The 18058-nt window shown below is 38.4% G+C and overlaps 1 protein-coding gene across 1 annotated transcript in view; it reads left to right on the top strand.

Moving 5' to 3' along the window:
* Positions 1 to 18058, top strand: part of CACNA2D3 (calcium voltage-gated channel auxiliary subunit alpha2delta 3) — a 781884-nt gene that overhangs the window by 716260 nt on the left and 47566 nt on the right. The window contains exons 33-35 of the mRNA XM_057705866.1: positions 856 to 908; positions 2375 to 2430; positions 9691 to 9802. Of these exons, the coding sequence (XP_057561849.1) occupies positions 856 to 908; positions 2375 to 2430; positions 9691 to 9802 (221 nt within the window). The remainder of the gene's footprint in view (positions 1 to 855; positions 909 to 2374; positions 2431 to 9690; positions 9803 to 18058) is intronic.

The raw sequence follows: 18058 nt of genomic DNA, 5'->3' as shown, positions 1-18058 counted from the left end.
CCACAAAAGATTCTGAGATTTTTCTGGACCTGCAACTTGGGGCCTGGGCTTTGCCAGTGTCATTGCCTGTCTCTTAGGTCCACCCGCCACTCACATATCTGGCATACCTAGGTACAAAGAGCCGACTGAGGGGGAGACTTGGTATTTTCCAGAATTCAGGAAATTGAATTATCCACATAGGAAATATCACAGAGTAAACAATCCCACTGCTTTTTTTAATTAAAATATTCTGAAATAAAGATTAGCCTGTCAATGCCTTCTTTTATAGAGTGAAGGGGATTTTCTGCAAGGATAAAATCACATGTTTATATGGTTATCATTTTTTTTCATGTCCGAATATGTAAGTGTGAGAAAAGGCAGCTTAAGTCCTACATAATTCCTGGGTGGCATTAAAATCAAGTATGTGCAATTTTTGCATATTTCAATGAATGACGTACAGTGATGGAGAACAGGGAATCACCTTTCCGAGAGGCAGTCCTGTGAATTACCATTTGAAATTAGTTATATGATTCCAGCCGCTCAGCATTAGGCTGCGAAATATTAGCCCCCAGAGGGTAAAGGTTTAAGCATGGATTGCTGAACTTCCTTTTTCCTCCCAGAGATAACCCCTGTATTAGATCATGTTTATTTTACTTGTAAATCACTCTCACTACTGGAGAGTTCAAAGTTTTAAAATGTTAGTTTTAGGATACAGTATCCAACCATTTTCTTCCTTAAGCTAGAGCTTCACTGTTTTTTTTGACATGATATCAGTCTCTCTAGATGAATAATATTGTCTTTTTGTAAAGCCTTAGGTTAAACTACAAATTTTGTGTGTGATACGTTGTTTTTAATGAACTGAATTCTTCTCTTCAGCCTTACAATGCCTTCCTTGCTGCAGTAAAATGGATAATGACAGAACTTGTCTTGTAAGTACAATTTGCTGCATTTTTTAAAAAAGCACGATTGCTTTTCTGTGTTATAAAGTGAATTGGGAAACTGTACTTCATGCTTCCAATAACCGCTAGATGATTCATAATACTCTGTGATAACTTCATTGAACATCTTGCAATATTGAATGTTGAGTCCAAAAAGTTACCTTTTATCAAGTTGTTCATCATCACTGCTTATGCCCTTATGTCATTGTTTAGCAGGCTAACAGCTTGTAATACACAAACCAAATTTATTTATTGTGGTTACTGTTAAATTTAACATAGATGTCTGGCTGTTTTTAACGCAGCTTGGGTGGGCTGTGGTCAGAAGAACAAATTGGCAGGGCTGTCCACTGTGCTACTTTGGATGTCTTGGCATGTGCAGGCATAGGGGCCTGTGCAGTCATGGGTCAGGGGCTTTCTCAGGTGTGATTTAATTGTTTCCCCTGTCAAATTAGGTCAGACTTGAAATGGCACAAAGATGAAAGGCTTGACTTCCAGATGAGATATTGGACACATTACAGAAACACTGTGTCACACAGAAGGGAGGAATTCCATGGACCAGCATGGAAACCAGATCATTCAAGCTGTACCAAACTCTCTTATTCTTATTTTCCCCATTAAGTTTCCAGTTCTCTGGGTTTAAGGCAGGTTTCTTGCTATTTGATGAACAGACATTATCTTCCTTATTACTTTAATCTAACCTATATTAACAAAGTTATAACTGCAAGTGGGGAGTAAGTTCTAAATGTGCATAAGAGACAGAAAGTACAGGTAATAGTGGAATTTTGATTGTGAGCTGCTAGAGATAGCAGCCATGAGCCTGAGAAAGAAATGACTGGATTTTGATCTGTTTCCATTCATTTGGAGGATGATTTATATTACTTATGCATTCTTTACTAGCAATTGGGAATTTATGATTTTTGTGGAGTTGCATTGTGACATAATTTCACAAAAAAAGAGTTCGTCCCGTCTCTCACCACCACCCTGCCCTACACACACACACACACACACACACACACACCCCTGAATACATTTGCATTACAGTGTAAATTTTGAAAGCATCCTTCATACTGCAGATCACAGTCTAAACAGAGAATATTCTATTTGTATTTCTGAACCAAGGCAAGGGAAGCCCTTTGAATGTTGACTTTTTACTATGGACTCAGACTATAACAAGAAAACAATTTCTGCCTGTAAAGCAGATATTTCTCAAAAGAGTCCCTAAGTCTAGGTGAACCTGATTTCAGGGTTTGGCTGGCATTGGTGATAAAAGAGTCTTTCACAAGTAAGATAAAACCTAGCGAAAGTTCAGTGGTAACTGAAGCAACCATGTTGATGTCTCCAGAAAATAATGCTCTTCTTTCAAATGATGTGAGTGATGCTGAATAACACAGAAGGTCACTCTTCATTTCAGAGTGTGGGTGACCAAGTAACAGTGGGCTTTTCCATCCTCTGTTTAGGTTCCTGGTGGAATTTAACCTCTGCAGTTGGTGGCACTCAGATATGACAGCTAAAGGTAAGCAGCAACTGGCTTCTCTTTCCTTGCTCAGAGTGATGGATCCGGGGTTCACTGGCTGCTTTTCACCAGGGATGTGCTCACATAAAACTGCCCAGGACGAAGTGATGATTTCTCCTCTCTATCAGCAAAAGGCGTCCTTTGTGCTAAGGGCAGCACCGTCTCACAAAAATTCCACAGACTTCATTCAGCCCATGTTGAATATACACTTTGACCTATTTCCTTAACTAAGGCTTTGAGGTCATATACTGCCCAGGTGAATTCTTCAAAAGCCACTGGGCAGTGCTAAAATCTAAGGGTCACAGACACATAGCCTTTCTCAGGCTAAATGAATGGATAACCATTACCTTTTTACCATTACCTTCATAAAATATAAATCTAATCATATTACTTTCCCTGCTCAAAACCATCAACAATTTGAGCAGTAATTAGTAGAAACTGTTAGAGGCCTGAGTTGTGGAGTTATATTAGTATAGGTTTGAGTTCTGGCTATGAGGTTGGGCTTTGTCAAGTTAGCTGACCTCTTCAAGGCTCAGTTTGCCCACAGTAAGCAAAATAGAGAAAATAATAAAAAATATTTATCTCTTATCATTTGTGTGTATGTGTACATTTAGTGGTAAGATAAACCATGACATACGCTGAGCATAGGACTGGAATATAGGAAGCCCTCAAAAATGGTAGCTGTAATTAACTCATGGTGATGGGGATGATGATGTTGACTGTGAAAAGAATGAAACAGTGCCATTTGCAGCAGTATGGACGGACCTGGAGAATATTCTACTTAGTAAAGTAAGCCAGACAGAGAAAGACAAATACTATATGATATCACTTATATGTGGAGTCTAAAAATAATACAAATGAATCTATATACAAAACAGAAACAGACTCACAGACGTAGGAAACAAACTTATGGTTACCAAAAAAAAAAAAATGACAGCCCATTCACAGAAAGCCATAAAAAATACCTACGAAATTTAGTAATATAGCAAGAAAAACAATATGTAAAACTGTATATGCCCCTCAAACCCCACCAATGGTTGGGGAGAAGGAGGATGTAGAGTTAAATCGGATCAGCAGTCAGGCCAAGGGGAGTGCATAAGCAGGGACCAGAATACAAAATAGGAAGAGAAAACTCTCATGTACCCCAAAGACAATCTTACCAATCAAACATGAACCTGCTTCTGTTTAAAACTGTGCAAGATTTGAAAAAGATGAGAAGGAACTTACCTAATGGGTACTTGTTATCTTTTTCTAGTCACTTTTCTTATTTGGCTAGCATGTGCACAATTTTACTATTAGGAGTGGAAAAAGGGTACATGAGGTTAAATGAGAGAAAAGGAAGAAAGATGATCAACAGAGGCCAAGAGAATGGATGGCAAGTTGGTTAGATGACTGCTCTCTGCAGCATCATTTGTCTGCCTGGGGACAAATCGCCACTCCTTCCCAGTCAGGCTTTGAGCTCTGTTTCACCTAGAGATGAAGTGCCCTGACCTTGGAGTCAGACAGCCTTCCTCTGCCGTTTGCTAGCTGTGCTGTTCTGGACAAGTTGCTTGGTGTCTCTGGGCTTCGGTTTCCTTGTTTGTCAACAGAGATAACGATAGACGTGATGTGGTCGTGAGCAGTGGATTACACTGTGCATGCGGAGCCCACGTGCAGGATGGGGCACAGAGCAAGTCTCCATGCGTGGTGGGTGGGTCTCCCGTTTTGGGTGGTGGTGTCTCTTTTGGCTAAGACACCTGGCTCTCTCTGAGGAGTGTGCTTAGTGCTGGGGCAGCAGGCTGGTGGTCTTCAGCGGTTCACTTTCTGGCATTCCTCTCATTCCTTTTCATATCCAGGTGCCCGCCCCCCCACCGGCTGAGCGGCTTTGGTGGTGGGCATGAGAGCGCCCCCTCTGCACGCCACCTCCCTTGCTGCTTTCCCCATTCTCCCCTTGGCCTCTTCCTCCTCCCTGCTGCCACAGGCATCTGCCCTCACTCTTGTTCTGGTCTTTGACATGAACAATTCGTTGTTGAGTTTCTTTTGAATGCCAGTCTCTGTGATCTTCACTTAGACCAGTGGTTTTCAACCTGGGGTCATTGCAATGTCTGGAGACATTTTTTGGTTGTCACAACTGGAGGTGGGAGAGAACTGCTGGCATCCAGCGGGTAGAGGTCAGAGATGCTGCTAAACATCCTACAACACACAGGACGGCCCCTCACAGGAAAGAATTATCTGACTCAAAAGGTCAACAGTGCCACTATTGAGAAACCCTGGGGTAGGGCAGGAGAGATGGATTAGGAAGGGGGTTATGGTCTTGGCGCTCATGGCAGTTACAGAAACTTGTGAAGGTTTCTGAAATTTCACACCCCTTCTCCCTTCTTCCCCCTCCACCTTAGCTAAGAGGAATGATGTGATGCTTCAGGTCTGTTTTCTGTCTTAGGAAGCTTTTTAAACAACCCTTAATAAGTAATTCCAAATCCTCTCGCTCTATCGACAGACCAACAGACCGTACAAATGGTTACATCATCTACAAGTGGGGTGTGTGTGTGTCTGTGTGTATGTGTGTGTGTAGTGCTTTTCCCTTTCCAGAGTGCTGGCACTAGGTTCTCTTCAGATCCCTTCAACATACCTGAGAGGTGGGACTGCTAGAATGTGTCACAAAGCCTCTCTGAGGCACCTAAGTCAGACAGCTAGTAGGAAATGGACTCAACCCTAAACCAAGGCGGCCACCTCTGCTGGAGGACCGCGAGGGATGCAGCTGGCCTGCCGTGAGTCCCCGGTAGAGCGGGCTGCTGCACGTGGACTGTCCCAGTCAGACCTGCAGCCCTCTGCTGGGCATGGCTAAGACGTTTCCCATTTTATAGATGAAGAAACTGGTCCAGATGGTGAACACACTGGCCTGCAGAGCTGGTATCAGCTGAATCTTTGTTAGATGTAAATGTGAATCTCAGATCCAGTGTAAGCAGGGAAAAGTTCCAAGCACCATAACAATGTTGCCTTGCGAGGTTTCTTCATTCTAAATTTACCCTTCCCTCATTGGATAAAGACCCTGAGCTGAGACATACATCTTTAACTAAAAATGGAATCCATAATTACACTGTTTATCTGCTTCATTTCCTTAATGAAGGGGACTGTGGAAGGCCATTTCTGCCTGATTATCACAAAGGTATCATTTTGGCAGAGTTGCACAAAGAGAATGGAGCTTGCTGGCACCCGGTTATGAATGGGGGTGCATTCACAGAGACAAAAGAAGAGGAAAGCTTTTCAAATGGCAACTCTATTCATTCCTGATTGTCTGCACATAATTACTGTGAACCCAAGTCAGTTATTCTCATCAGGGACATTTGTTGCTAAGGGAAAATTAAAGAAATCCAATTGTGTGGATGCTCCATTGGGTGCTTCATTGTGAGTGAGTGATAGGTTCTGGCGGCTTCAGCCCGAGATGTCCAGTGTAACTGGGGTGGGAGGCAGACAGGATGATGGCCAAGAGCGGAGGCTCTGGGACATGACCACATGCATATGCATTTGGGCTCCATAACGTAGTGGTGTGTCTGTGGGCAAGCAGTTAACTTCATTTCTCTGAGTTTTAGTCTCTTCATCTATTAAACAGGATAGAAGCACGACCTTGCTCACCATGTGACGGTGGGGATTTCATCCGTCAGAGGGTCTAGCACGGTGTTTGGCATATAGTAAGCACTTAGTGAGTATTGGCTGCAAAAGTGGGGGTGGTTTTGCTGTTTAGGTAAATGATAATCGAGATGAGTAACTTTCTGTGGGACTCAGGGCAGGCTATTTCTGCTTTCTGAACTTTGGTTTTCCCTTCTGAAAAAATAAGGAATCAGTCTATCTGAGCTCCATGATCCTTGTGTACCTACACCTTTGTAAGATAATGAACTGTAAATGCCTGAGAGTTAAAACAGTACCCATCAGATGACTGGCAGCCTTAGTTATTGGTTTGACATTCCATAGGTAAACAGTAATGACTGGCAAATATATGTGGTGTTTTCCATAGCACTCCAGACAAAGAAAGGTCTTCATAATAAACCATGTTATTTAGATTAAATGTGGCCATGGTTTTATATGATAATTCATGTTTCCCAAAAGCACTAAGCAACTTCCAGTCAGTCTATAGTCATACTGCAGATAGACATAATGGCTTATCACCACATCAGCATTGGTACCCTTTAGTTGTCAAAGGAATAAGAATTTCATCTCCAGAAAGGATCAGAGCCAAATGAGTCTCTCCATTGAAAGTGTTGAACTCATTCCATTGTAACTGGGCCCAGACAATTAGAATTAGAGACGGTGCAATTATCAGAGTTATTTAAATCATGTGTGCTGCCTATCTTAGCCTGCTCCAAAAACCTTTCTTCCTTTCTCTCATTGGTCAAACTTCATGAAGCAGTTAAATAGATATGTGCTGGAGCCAGACAGCCCAAGTTCAAATTTTGGCTCTGCCACATATTCGCTGGATGAATTTGGGCAATTCACTTCATCCTCTCCTCCATTCACTAATTTACAAAACAGATAACACTTGTTCCTACCTCATAGTTTTTAAATTTTATCATGTTGTACTGTTAAATAAATAAATACTTGTAAAGCAGAACAACATCTGGCATATAGTAATTTCTTAATAAATTTAGCTGTTACCATCATTGGGTTATTATATGCCATCTGCCTGCTTGCACCGTATCCACTTATAATTTAAGCTTTTGTTTACTTAATCTTTTTCATTTCAACTGACTGACTTTTGGAAGTTAAATAAATTAAATATTAAAAAGACGCTTCCCAAATTAAAAGTCAGTGTTGTTTGCCATACAGAGAAATCAATTGTAAAAATAAGAACCCTGAAAATGAATCATGTTATTATATTGTAGTCAGGTCCTCTGAGCTTCATGTTTGGCCTCCCCAGGATAAAGGAGAAAAGAGCAAATGAAAGAAAGATGGAAAAAACTCCCTAGCATCAAAGACATCTTCCTAACAAAAATTGAGACAAAGAAATGGGAAGAGAACGATGTTCCCACCAAGCGCCTCTATGTTGTTACTGTTGGACCTCGGCCGCCTGAAATCCCCTTTCCTTCCACCCAAGGCAGGCGATTTGCCATTAGGGACCAAGAGTCTCCCATTTCCTTTGTTTTATTTGCCTAAAAAACACCATTCAAGAGAATTATTTATTTACTCAGCAAACATGTAATGACTGTCCCTATAAGCTGGCACCACAGGCTCAGGGGAGAGACAGTGTCCAGGACCTGGCCCTTTGCAGGCATGATGACTACCAGCAGGGGACCCTCAGTGGAGTCAGGATCAGGGAGGCAGCTGTCTGTCTGCCATTCTCACCAAACAACAGTGGCTCAAAAAGGCTGACAGTCTGAGGATTCAGTGAAATAACACAAGCAGTAGACGTGGTGGTGGCAGTAAGTGCAAACACTTAAGTAGCACTAGCAGTGTACCAGCCACTTTCAGTGGATGAATTCATTTGATCCTTAATCGACCATGTGAAGTTGATCCTGTTCTTCCCATTTTGCAGATGAGAAAACTGCAGTGTGGAGAAATTAAAAACCCACCTGATGTCATACAGCAGTGGCAGAATTCACAACACCCAGAACTTGTGCTCTTAGCTATCAGTACTATGCAGTTAGCCCAACTCCTGGCATGTAGGTGGTAACATGAGGGCTGGGGGGGGCACACATGTATGTGAAAATATGCATATGTGTCACTCTGTTAAAGAGTTGTACATGCATTAGTATATTTATTCCTCAGAACAACCCTGTGAGTTAGTATGGGAATCTTCCCTTAATGTCAGTGACCAGTTCCTGAAAATCACGTTATGCATAAAAAGCTGATTCAGTCTGCTTCCGTTTGTTTTAAATAAGAAAAATTACAATGTATTATTCTTCAACCCCAAACCCCCAACCGATTTCCTCAAAATAATTAAAGCTCAGTAAAAAGGCCTGTATGTAAAAGAATCGCATTAGGATATAAATGCTTAAAACATGGCTTCCCGATCACCCAGCAATCATCTGGTTGTTACCAAACGGTTGTTTTGCATTCAGTAACCCTGGGATGGCTCCCTTAGTGCCAGCAGCCCCCCAGATGGACATTCTATGAAACATCTTTTGGAGGTTCTGACATCCAAATCAGTTGCATTTGGAATATAACTGGAGACTTTGTTACAAATGTATATTTATATTTCTATATTAGTATCAGCCAAAAACTTTATACAGAGTTTGGATATTGGAAACCTATAAGCAAGCACTCTACTGGGGAAGTGTTCATAAGCAGACCTCCTGTAAAGAGTACCTGGACTACTAGCATCTCCATTTTACAGATGAGAATACTAAGAATTAGCTAAAGGCAGTGAAGCGGGAATTTGTACTGCTCTGACTTTACCCTTAGCCGCTGTGCTGCGGTATCTGTCATCGTCAGCATCACCAACGGCTTCCTTAGAATGCTAGCTCTGTTTTTGCTGTTGTTGTTGCTATTATTATTATTGTTATTATTAATTGACATTAGCACTCATTATGTTCCAGGTACTGCACTAAGTACTCAACATATATTATTTCATTGAATTCTCACATCAACCTCTAATAAAAGAACTATATTATCCCAATTTACAAATTAAAAAAATTGAGACTTAGGTTTTGGAATTTGCCTACTGGACATAACTTGTTTAAATTATTTAATCAATCACCAAGCCCTTACCAAGTACCTACTATGTACTCATCCATGTACCAGGCTTATTTAGTACTGTCTTTTTGGACAAGGAGCTTCATAATAGTAGGATTGGGTTCATGGCTGTGTTTCAAAGACATTACGTATTTTACTATTCCATATTTCAATTTTGTTTCTGTAATAAAACCATGCAATTGTATCATGACCTTTATCTCACCCTAAATAATATGGTGTAACTTGCATTTTATACATTTATTCAGATGTGCGTGTGTGTATGTGTGTATGTGTGTGTTGTTGCTAAGTTCAAGTAAGCCTGAGGTCTGCGACCCAGTGACTGATGTTGTCCCAGAAAGTAGAATTCTTGTGATGCATAAATGATAGTTGATCACGCCAAGAGAACTGCTTGAGGAATTATAGCTTATAGAGTTGCTTGGCAGATGAAATCACTTGACTAATTAGAAAATAATGCATTATGCTGTGCCTAGAAAAATCACAGAGCAGCAGGAGCGGAACTGCGTTCTGAGTTACTGTGGGCTGCCAGTCACAACAAAGCCTGTGCCTTGTATTCTTTATCTCTCTCTCTCTCTTTTTTTTTTCTTATTCCTATAGCCCAGAAATTGAAACAGACCCTGGAGCCTTGTGATACTGAATATCCAGCGTTCGTCTCTGAGCGCACCATCAAGGAAACCTCAGGGAACATTGCTTGTGAAGACTGCTCCAAGTAAGCTCCCCCTGCCCCTTTCTGCTCACTTGAGAACTTTCCCAGACGGGCCAGAGCGGCTGGCATGCACAGGCTCACGTTGAGAGCTGCAAACATGGCTGCCCTCTTGTGTGAGGAAGTATTTCCATCAGCTTGGAAGAAACACCACTTGGCTTTGGTAGGGAGATCATTTAGAGTTTGGGAAGCATTCAAGTGTATGAGAATACATCCTAGAATATATGAGATTTTTAGTCCAGTTGGTAGATGGTTGGAAAAAGTCCTAATTGATTTTTCTCCCAATTGACAGTTGGCAATTTCAACTATTTGGGGAAATTTCTCAGGTGTTTATATTGAAGGCACCAAGCCTTCAGGATTCACCAATATCTGACAGATGGGAAATGATTTCTTGGTGGCTTAATATGAGGGTCCCTGATTACTAATGAGGTTGGGCCTCTTTCACTGGTTTCATTGGTCATTTGGGGTCCCTGGCGTCTTCATTCCTGTTGGCAGTTCTCTGCTGGGTGGTGGATTTAGTCTTACTGACTTGGGCATTCTTTCTGTTTCAGATATGATTTCTTTGCAGTTCTATACTTTGTATATGTGTCTTCTTATTCTTTGGTCTGTGTCTTCACTTTTTATAAAAATCTTTAGGTGCATATAAGTTTTCTTTTGCTTTTGTTTTAATGTAGTCTGATTTATTCTTATTTTCTTCTTTAATTTGTGCACTTTGTTCCTTGTTTCAGAAACCAATCTCTGCCCTAATATAATAAATGTATTCTCATATATTTTTATTCTGAGCACTTTAAAGAGTTGCCTCTCACATTTAGAACTTTAATCCCTTTGGAATTTACTTGTGTGAACGTCATGAGGTAGGGTCTAGTTTGGTCCTTTTCCATATAGTTGGCCTGTTCACCAGCACTTTTTATTGAGTACTTTTTATTTTCCAGTAGATTTATTATGACACCTGTGTCGCAGGCTGAGTTCCCATCTATTTGCAGTTCTGTTTTCAGGTTTTATAGTTTGTCAAAACCTGTGTCAACACCATATCTCTTAAACTATTATAACTTTGTAATGTGTCTTGATAGCTAGGAGAACAAATCTCTTTTTCTTATTCTTCTAAATTAACTTGGCTACTCTTGCCTCTTTACTCTTTTATATTAATTTTAGAATCAGCTTATTAATTTTGATGAATTATGCTAGGGTTTTGATTAAAATTGCTATGTTGTAGATTAATATGAAGATAACTGCTATTTTTTATGATATTGGACCTTCCCACTTACAAGCTAAATATCTCTCTTTATTTACATGCCTCTCAATACAGTTTTATAATTTTATGTTTGAGTTATACCTGAACAGCTTATGGGTTTTTTGCTATCAGAAATGGCATATATTTAAAACTACATTATCTGGTTGGTAATTGCTAACATATGAGAGCCTCACTGATTTCTGTAAATCCTGCATCCAACTGTTAACTGCGCTTTTAGATCTAATAGTTTGTATATGGATTCTCTTGGACTTTTTTATACAGAGTAATATCATTTGTAAAATTTTCCTTTCTAATCTTCACACTTAAATTATTGTCTTATTGCACTGGACTTCTGATACATTTGTTGAATAGAAGCCGTGAGAGTAGACAACTGTGTCTTGTTCCTAATTAAAGGAATTGCTTGTAATAATTCTATGTTAAGTATGATGTTTGGTGTAGGGATTTTAAATTATAGGAAAATATAAATAATATAAAATTTACCATTATAACTGTTTTTAAGTGTACAAGTCAAGGGCCTCAAGCACATTCCCAATGTTGTGCAACCTTAATTATTATCCATTTCCTAAATTGCTATGAGTTTTTGGTAACCATTTATTAGGTTAAAGCAAACCTCTTGAAGTGTACCTGTTGCTCTGGTTGTTAACTGTTTAAAACTTGATGTTAAAATTTATCAAAAAGTTTTTCTACATCCATTACTAAAATAATTTTAATTTTTAATATGTTATTACACCATTATAATTTAAAAATGTTTAAATCATGAGCTATATCATATATATTATAAATGTCTTTAATAGTAGATAGGTTATCTGATATGAAAACCTACTTGCTTTCCCAGAATGGACTTTCATTGTCATGATTACAAAAAAAAAAAAGAAAACAAAAAACAGATTTCTAGATTCATTTGCTTATATTATATTGTGAACATCTGCGTCTATGCTCAAAAAGGAGAGTGGACTATACTTTTCCTTCCTTGTACTGTCATTTGGCTTTGCTATTAAGGTCATTTTATTGTCACAAAATTACCTGAAGAGTCTTCTCTCTTTCTCTAATATCTTTAACATTTTGCATAAGATTGAATTATCTTTCTTGTAGATTTAGTAAAACTTACCCATAAAACTATTAATGACTGATGGGTTTTTGCTTATTTGTTTGTTTTTGTGTGTCAGTAAATTTTCAGTTACTCAGTTTCTTTAGTGGTTAGATAATATCTCTTTGGAATTTCCATTCCTTTTTGAAATGATTTTGGTGACTATATTTCTCAGAAAATTACCTATTTCATCTCACTCTTCAACTTTATCGCATGTACTTGTAAATAGTATTCTCTTTTCATTAAAAATGTTATCATATTTGTGATTTTGCTCCTTTTAAATCACTCTCTCTCCTTCTTCCCCTCCTTCCTCCCTCGCACCCTCCTGTGTTTCCTCCTTTCCTCTCTCCCTCCCTCTCTGTACTGGCACAGATGCATTTGTTTTGTTTTTCTTTCCAAAGAACCATCATTTAGTTTGTTTCATTCTCTCTTTGATTTTCTATTTCGTTTATTTTTCTTCTAATGTGTATCTTTACCTTTCTTCTATGTTTTTGGGATTTACTCTGTTTTATTTTCTACCATTTTGTGTTTGATGCTTAACTTTTTCAGCTTCATTTGTATGTATAACATATTTTAGGTGTATATATATATATATATATATATATATATATATGAAATTTCCCTCTACATTCTAGTTTATCTTTGTAATTTTAATATAGAGAGTTTCATTGTTTTTCAGCCCTAGCAATTTTCTAACTTTCACCATCTTTTTGACCTGTAAATTTTTAAATAGAGTTTTAAGATTTACTAATATACGGTTTTAGAGGCTCTCTTTTTTTATTATTGTTATCTAATTAAATGACTGTGGTCTGTATAACACGTGTTTTAGTATGTGTGGAGACTTGCTTTGTATTCTAGTATTTGTCCCAGTGTTTTTGAAAGCAAGTTTTATTCTCTAAAAGCTGAGTACAGGGATTAATATATATCCATTGGATCAGGTTTGTTTGTGTTTCAATTTTCTTTTTTCTTGGTCTATTTTAGATGTCAAGCTCTCACCAGGCTTATGGATTTTTCCATTTCTTCATGCTTCTTCTTGCTGTTGCTTTGTTTTGCTTTCTATATTGTGAAGCTATATTACCATGGACACTTCTGTTCAAGACTGGTGTAGCTTCCTGATAAATCATTCCTTTTATCATTGTGTGATAACCCTCTTTATATGAAGGTGCTTTATGGTTTAAAGCCTATTTTGTTTGATAATAGCATAGGATTAGTAGTTCTTTTTTAGGTAATATTTCCTAGGCATATTTATCCCTTTCCCTCCATTTTCAAGTGTTTTCTTTGTTTTTGTCATTTTGCACTTGAATTTTGTATTATAAATAGAGTATAGCTGAGTTTGACATTTCATTATCTCTGTCTATTTAATCTTTTAAAATTTATTGTGCTTACCAATAAGTTTGGATTTATTTTTATTGTCATTTTATGTTTTCTCTTCCCCATGCTTTTTCTTGTCTTTCTTTCTCCTTTTCTTTCTCCCTCTCTCTCCTTTACTTTTCCTTTCCTTTCCTTTCTTTTCTTTCTTTCTTTTTTTGTTTTTGGCCTTCTGTTGTATTCATTCTGTTCTCTCGGTTCCCTTTTTTCTCTTACCAGTATACTGGTGTATACTAGCAAAGTGTACACTCTGTTCTTTTGCTAGTTACCCTTAACCTTTCAAACATGTTTCATGCTGAAGGATCTCTTCCTCCAGAACAAACAAAACCTTAGGACCTCTAACTTGGATTACGTCTCATCTCTTTCATGTAGTATTTTCTAACATTTTAGTTCTACTGTGTTTTCAACCTACTAAATATTTTATTACTTTTATTGCTGCCTAGCGTGAATGAGATGTTTACCAATTTGTTTACTTACCATTGCCCTTTTTTTTTAACCCATTAATTTTGGTTCTACAGTACATTAGAAGTTATTTTCAGGAATGATCTGAGAGTAATAAATTATCTCATTCTTTATTTGAAACGTCTTATTTAATATGTACTCTGCGGTGATAACTTCATACTATCTAAACTGATACTTTGAACATCCTATTCCATTGTCTTATGACTTTCAGGTTTGCAACTTTATAAGTAGTCTGACTTTTCATTCCTCTCTGATGGCTTTTAAAGTGTCTCTTTAATGTTCTGAAGTATCACTGAAGTGTATTTAGATTTAAATATATTTCTGTTTGTATACTTTATTCTAGATAATTTCCTTAAGCATAGTAGAGTTCACTAATCTTTTGATTGTGTCTCATCTGCTGCTTAAAGAGACTACACTATGAGATTTTTTAAAAATACTGCATTCTTTTTAAAATTGAAGTATAGTTGATTTACAGTTATATTAGTTTCAGGTGTGCAAAGAATCCATTGAGATTTTAATAAGGATGTCTTTTTTTATTTCTAGAAATTTTATTTGCTTATTTTAAAAATCTGTTTGTTTTTTTACATAGAGTCTTTTTCTTAAGTTTCTATACCCAATAATAAAGGCCTTTTAATTTTGTGGATAACAGTCCGGTTGTTTCTTGTGTCTGTTTTCTTTCCTGGCTGGTTGTTTTTTCATGTGTTTTGTCATTTTTTACTGTGAACTGGTCTTTGCTATTTATTATTTTTGTGGGAACAAAATAGAGACTGAGTTCTCTTCACAGTAGATTTACATTTGGACTTCAATCATGTATCGTATTGGTATTGACTGCGCGGAAATAATTGTTATGTAAGTTTTTGTAATTAGGAGCCTGTGTATCATATAATTACAATAAATATTTTTCCTAAACAACATGTAGTTTAGGCTTAAAGTTTGATTTCTCATGCTAATATTGTTTTTCCCATTTAGAGCCCCAGACAGCACCAGATTATCAGGTTTTTACATTTAGCTATAAATGTACAAGTGATTTTTAGTCTTTTCTTGTAAGTTCTTTTGTATTTAATCACACTTGTTTTGATTTACTATTCCATCCAGCATGTCTAGGTGTTTAGAGCAGAATAGCTTCTGTATTTGCCCAGTCCACCATGTTATAGTTTACTGTATCAGCTGAGGACTTTAGAGTCACCAAAGGAAGGCGCTGAAGTATAGCGGTTTAGTTCAGGGGCTATGGAATCAGAGGGTTCAGGATCTGAGTCCTAACTCTATTAATTGCTAATTGTGTGACCTTGAGTAAAAACCTAAACTGTCTGAAACTCAGCTTCTTCCTGGGTAATTTGGGGGCTAATAATGTTAAGCATATTATAGGCTTTTTGTAAGAATTAAGTGGGCAAATTTATGTTGTGAATTTGGCATAATGCTTGCAAGAACGTAAGTGCTTAATAAATGGCCACACTTAACACAAGCATAATACTTTACCAACTTAGTATAAAAAGTTTTTAACATCCATAAATCATTCTGTTGAAATGTGAATGTTCCTTTTCGTAGTCTTAACATCACTTCGCTGCTATAGAATTCCCTGGAAAAAGAGGTATCTCAGATGACCAAAGTTCATGTATGACTTAAGGATTGTTGACTATTCATGGCTCTGTGACGTAGACTCTACTGGTTTTGTAATGATCGTGAACTTTTTTTTAATATTTATTTATTTGGCTGCAGTGAGTCTTAGCTGCGGCATGCAGGATCTTTTGTTGCGGCATGCGGGATCTAGTTCCCTGACCAGGGATGGAACCCAGGCCCCCTGCATTGGGAGGGTGGAGTCTTAATTGCTGGACCACCAGGGAAGTCCCAATTATGAACCTTTTTTAGCAGAGGGATATTATTTCCCCAGTTATCATAACTACAAACTCCATGAGGTGGCCAATATCTCCTAGCAAATGACAGGCGATCATATATAGTGGAATAAGTTAGGTTTCTCATTTCCATTGTAAGTGAGAAAACAAATAGAATCAAGATGGACAACTTCTAGGGCAAGCAGTATTTTTCCTTATTGACTTGTAGTTAGAAACCAAAGATATGAATGCTGCTTGACGAAAATAAGTAACCTAAAGATTTCAGACTAAAGAGAAGACTACCTTTCACTCAGTGGGAGGTTAATGTGTTCTTGCTACAGCCCGGAAACTGTGTAAATGCTTTGGGGAAGCCAAGGATGGATAAGATAATGAAGTTGATGCTGAAGGTGTTTATACCGCCAATGACTAGTCTGTTTCAGAGTTTAAATTCCACACTGGGTTGAGGACTCACAGGAGTTTGGGAAGTTGAGTAAGGCCATTTACAATTTGCTGGCAGCAGTGAGAAGATACTGCAGCCTTGGGAAGATTTTGCTTTCGAAGCTTTATTTCAAGACCACCATGCAGCAGCTCTGTCAAAAACTATGGAGGCAAAACAGTAAAGGCTCTGGGGTCTGAGTGAGGAGAGGAACAGGGGCTTGTGCTTTTCCTTTCTTTTTTTAGTAAGCTCTTTATTGACATAGAGCATATGTAGAACAGTGTACAAACAGTAAGTTTGCTGCTTGATTAGTTTTCTCACAAAGAGGACACATCTATGTAACCAGCTCTCAGGCTAAGAAGTGAAAGAACATTCTTAGCCCCCCTCCAGAGCCACAAGAAGTCCCCCCACCTATCCCCTTCAGGGTGCAACCCCCACTTACCATAATATAACCACTCTCTTGATTTCTAACATCACAGATTGGTTTTGCCTGTTTCTAATGTCTAATTTGTGAGATGTCAATTTAGTTCTTAAGATATGAGGGCTGATACATAAATTTTCTTGAAGGAGGTACCTAAGGAATTTGCCTGGAAAATAAAATAGGTCTTTAGGAAAAAAATTAAAGATAGCTTAGGACTTCAGTAAACATTTCTTGATTGTGTGTTATATCCTAGACACTGGGCTACACTGTGGGGAGACAGCAGTGAATGAGGTACACACGACTCCTTCCTCATGGAGTTTACAAGGAAGTAACTAGGCAATGTCAACACTCCATACTTCATGCCAGGATTTGAGAGTAAATGTCACACGGGAGCACAGAAGGGAGGCTTGGAGTGGTCAAGAGAGGCTTCCTGGAAGAAGTAGCATCTAATGTAAGACCACCAAGTATGGAGGAGTTAGCAGGTAGGAGTATCCAGGCAGCAGGGAAGAGCCTTGTGGAGGCAAGAGAAGTTGTGGTTTGTTCAAAAAATTGTTAGAAGTTCAGGGAAGCTGGAACACAGAGGTGGGGTGAGGAGAGATGAAAGAGGAGGCAAGGAATGAGTAAGGCCCAAGTCATGGTGCCCCTTTGATCCTGTCACAGAGTACTAGTCCTTTGAAGGACTTCAGATGCTACCCTGACAGCAGTGTGGAACAAAAGAGACATTTTAAGGAAGGGAGAAAAAATGATCAGATTCCAGATGATGGGAGAAATGACAGCAGTAATGGTGACACTGGACTTTGAAGCAGAAACTCCCGATTAAGACAGGCCATTCGCTGCACCTCTGATGCAACCCTCCCAGCACACACACACCAGGGCCTAATACAGCAGACTCGTCTGTTTCTTCTTTTCCCTCCTCCTCCTCCTCCTCTTCTTCTCTTCCTCCTCCTCTTTTCAGGGATTAGAAAGTGACAGAGTGGCTAGGGTAACTAATTGAATGAGAAGTCAATTCATGACTACTTTTTTTTCCTAATCCAAAAATGTTTGTGGGGCTTTGTTATAAAATTATGATATGATATTCATATCACATCAAAATAGACTCATAAAGAATAGTCTCATTGAAGGTTTTTGAAGGATTGAACTTTTATAGTTGTTTTTTGCATATCCCATTCTCTCTCTTTCCTTGCTCCATTTTATGAAATAAAATTTATTAGAAGATATATGTGAATATTTATCAAAGAATGAAGGTAACGTTTTCCATTTTGTGTGAGATTTTTTCTTGGAATGCAATAAGTTAATGAGGAAAATAATGTGATTTGATTTTTGTCGGCTTTCCCTTCTTGATGGCAGGTAGATTTTTCAGTACAATGGCCAATAAGTTCGGTGGCAACCAGACAGCTGAATTTGCTC

This window comes from Hippopotamus amphibius, chromosome 13 (assembly GCF_030028045.1).
Source record: "Hippopotamus amphibius kiboko isolate mHipAmp2 chromosome 13, mHipAmp2.hap2, whole genome shotgun sequence".
Taxonomy (NCBI): Eukaryota; Metazoa; Chordata; class Mammalia; order Artiodactyla; family Hippopotamidae; genus Hippopotamus; species Hippopotamus amphibius.
This window is presented reverse-complemented; position numbering and strand designations above follow the sequence as displayed.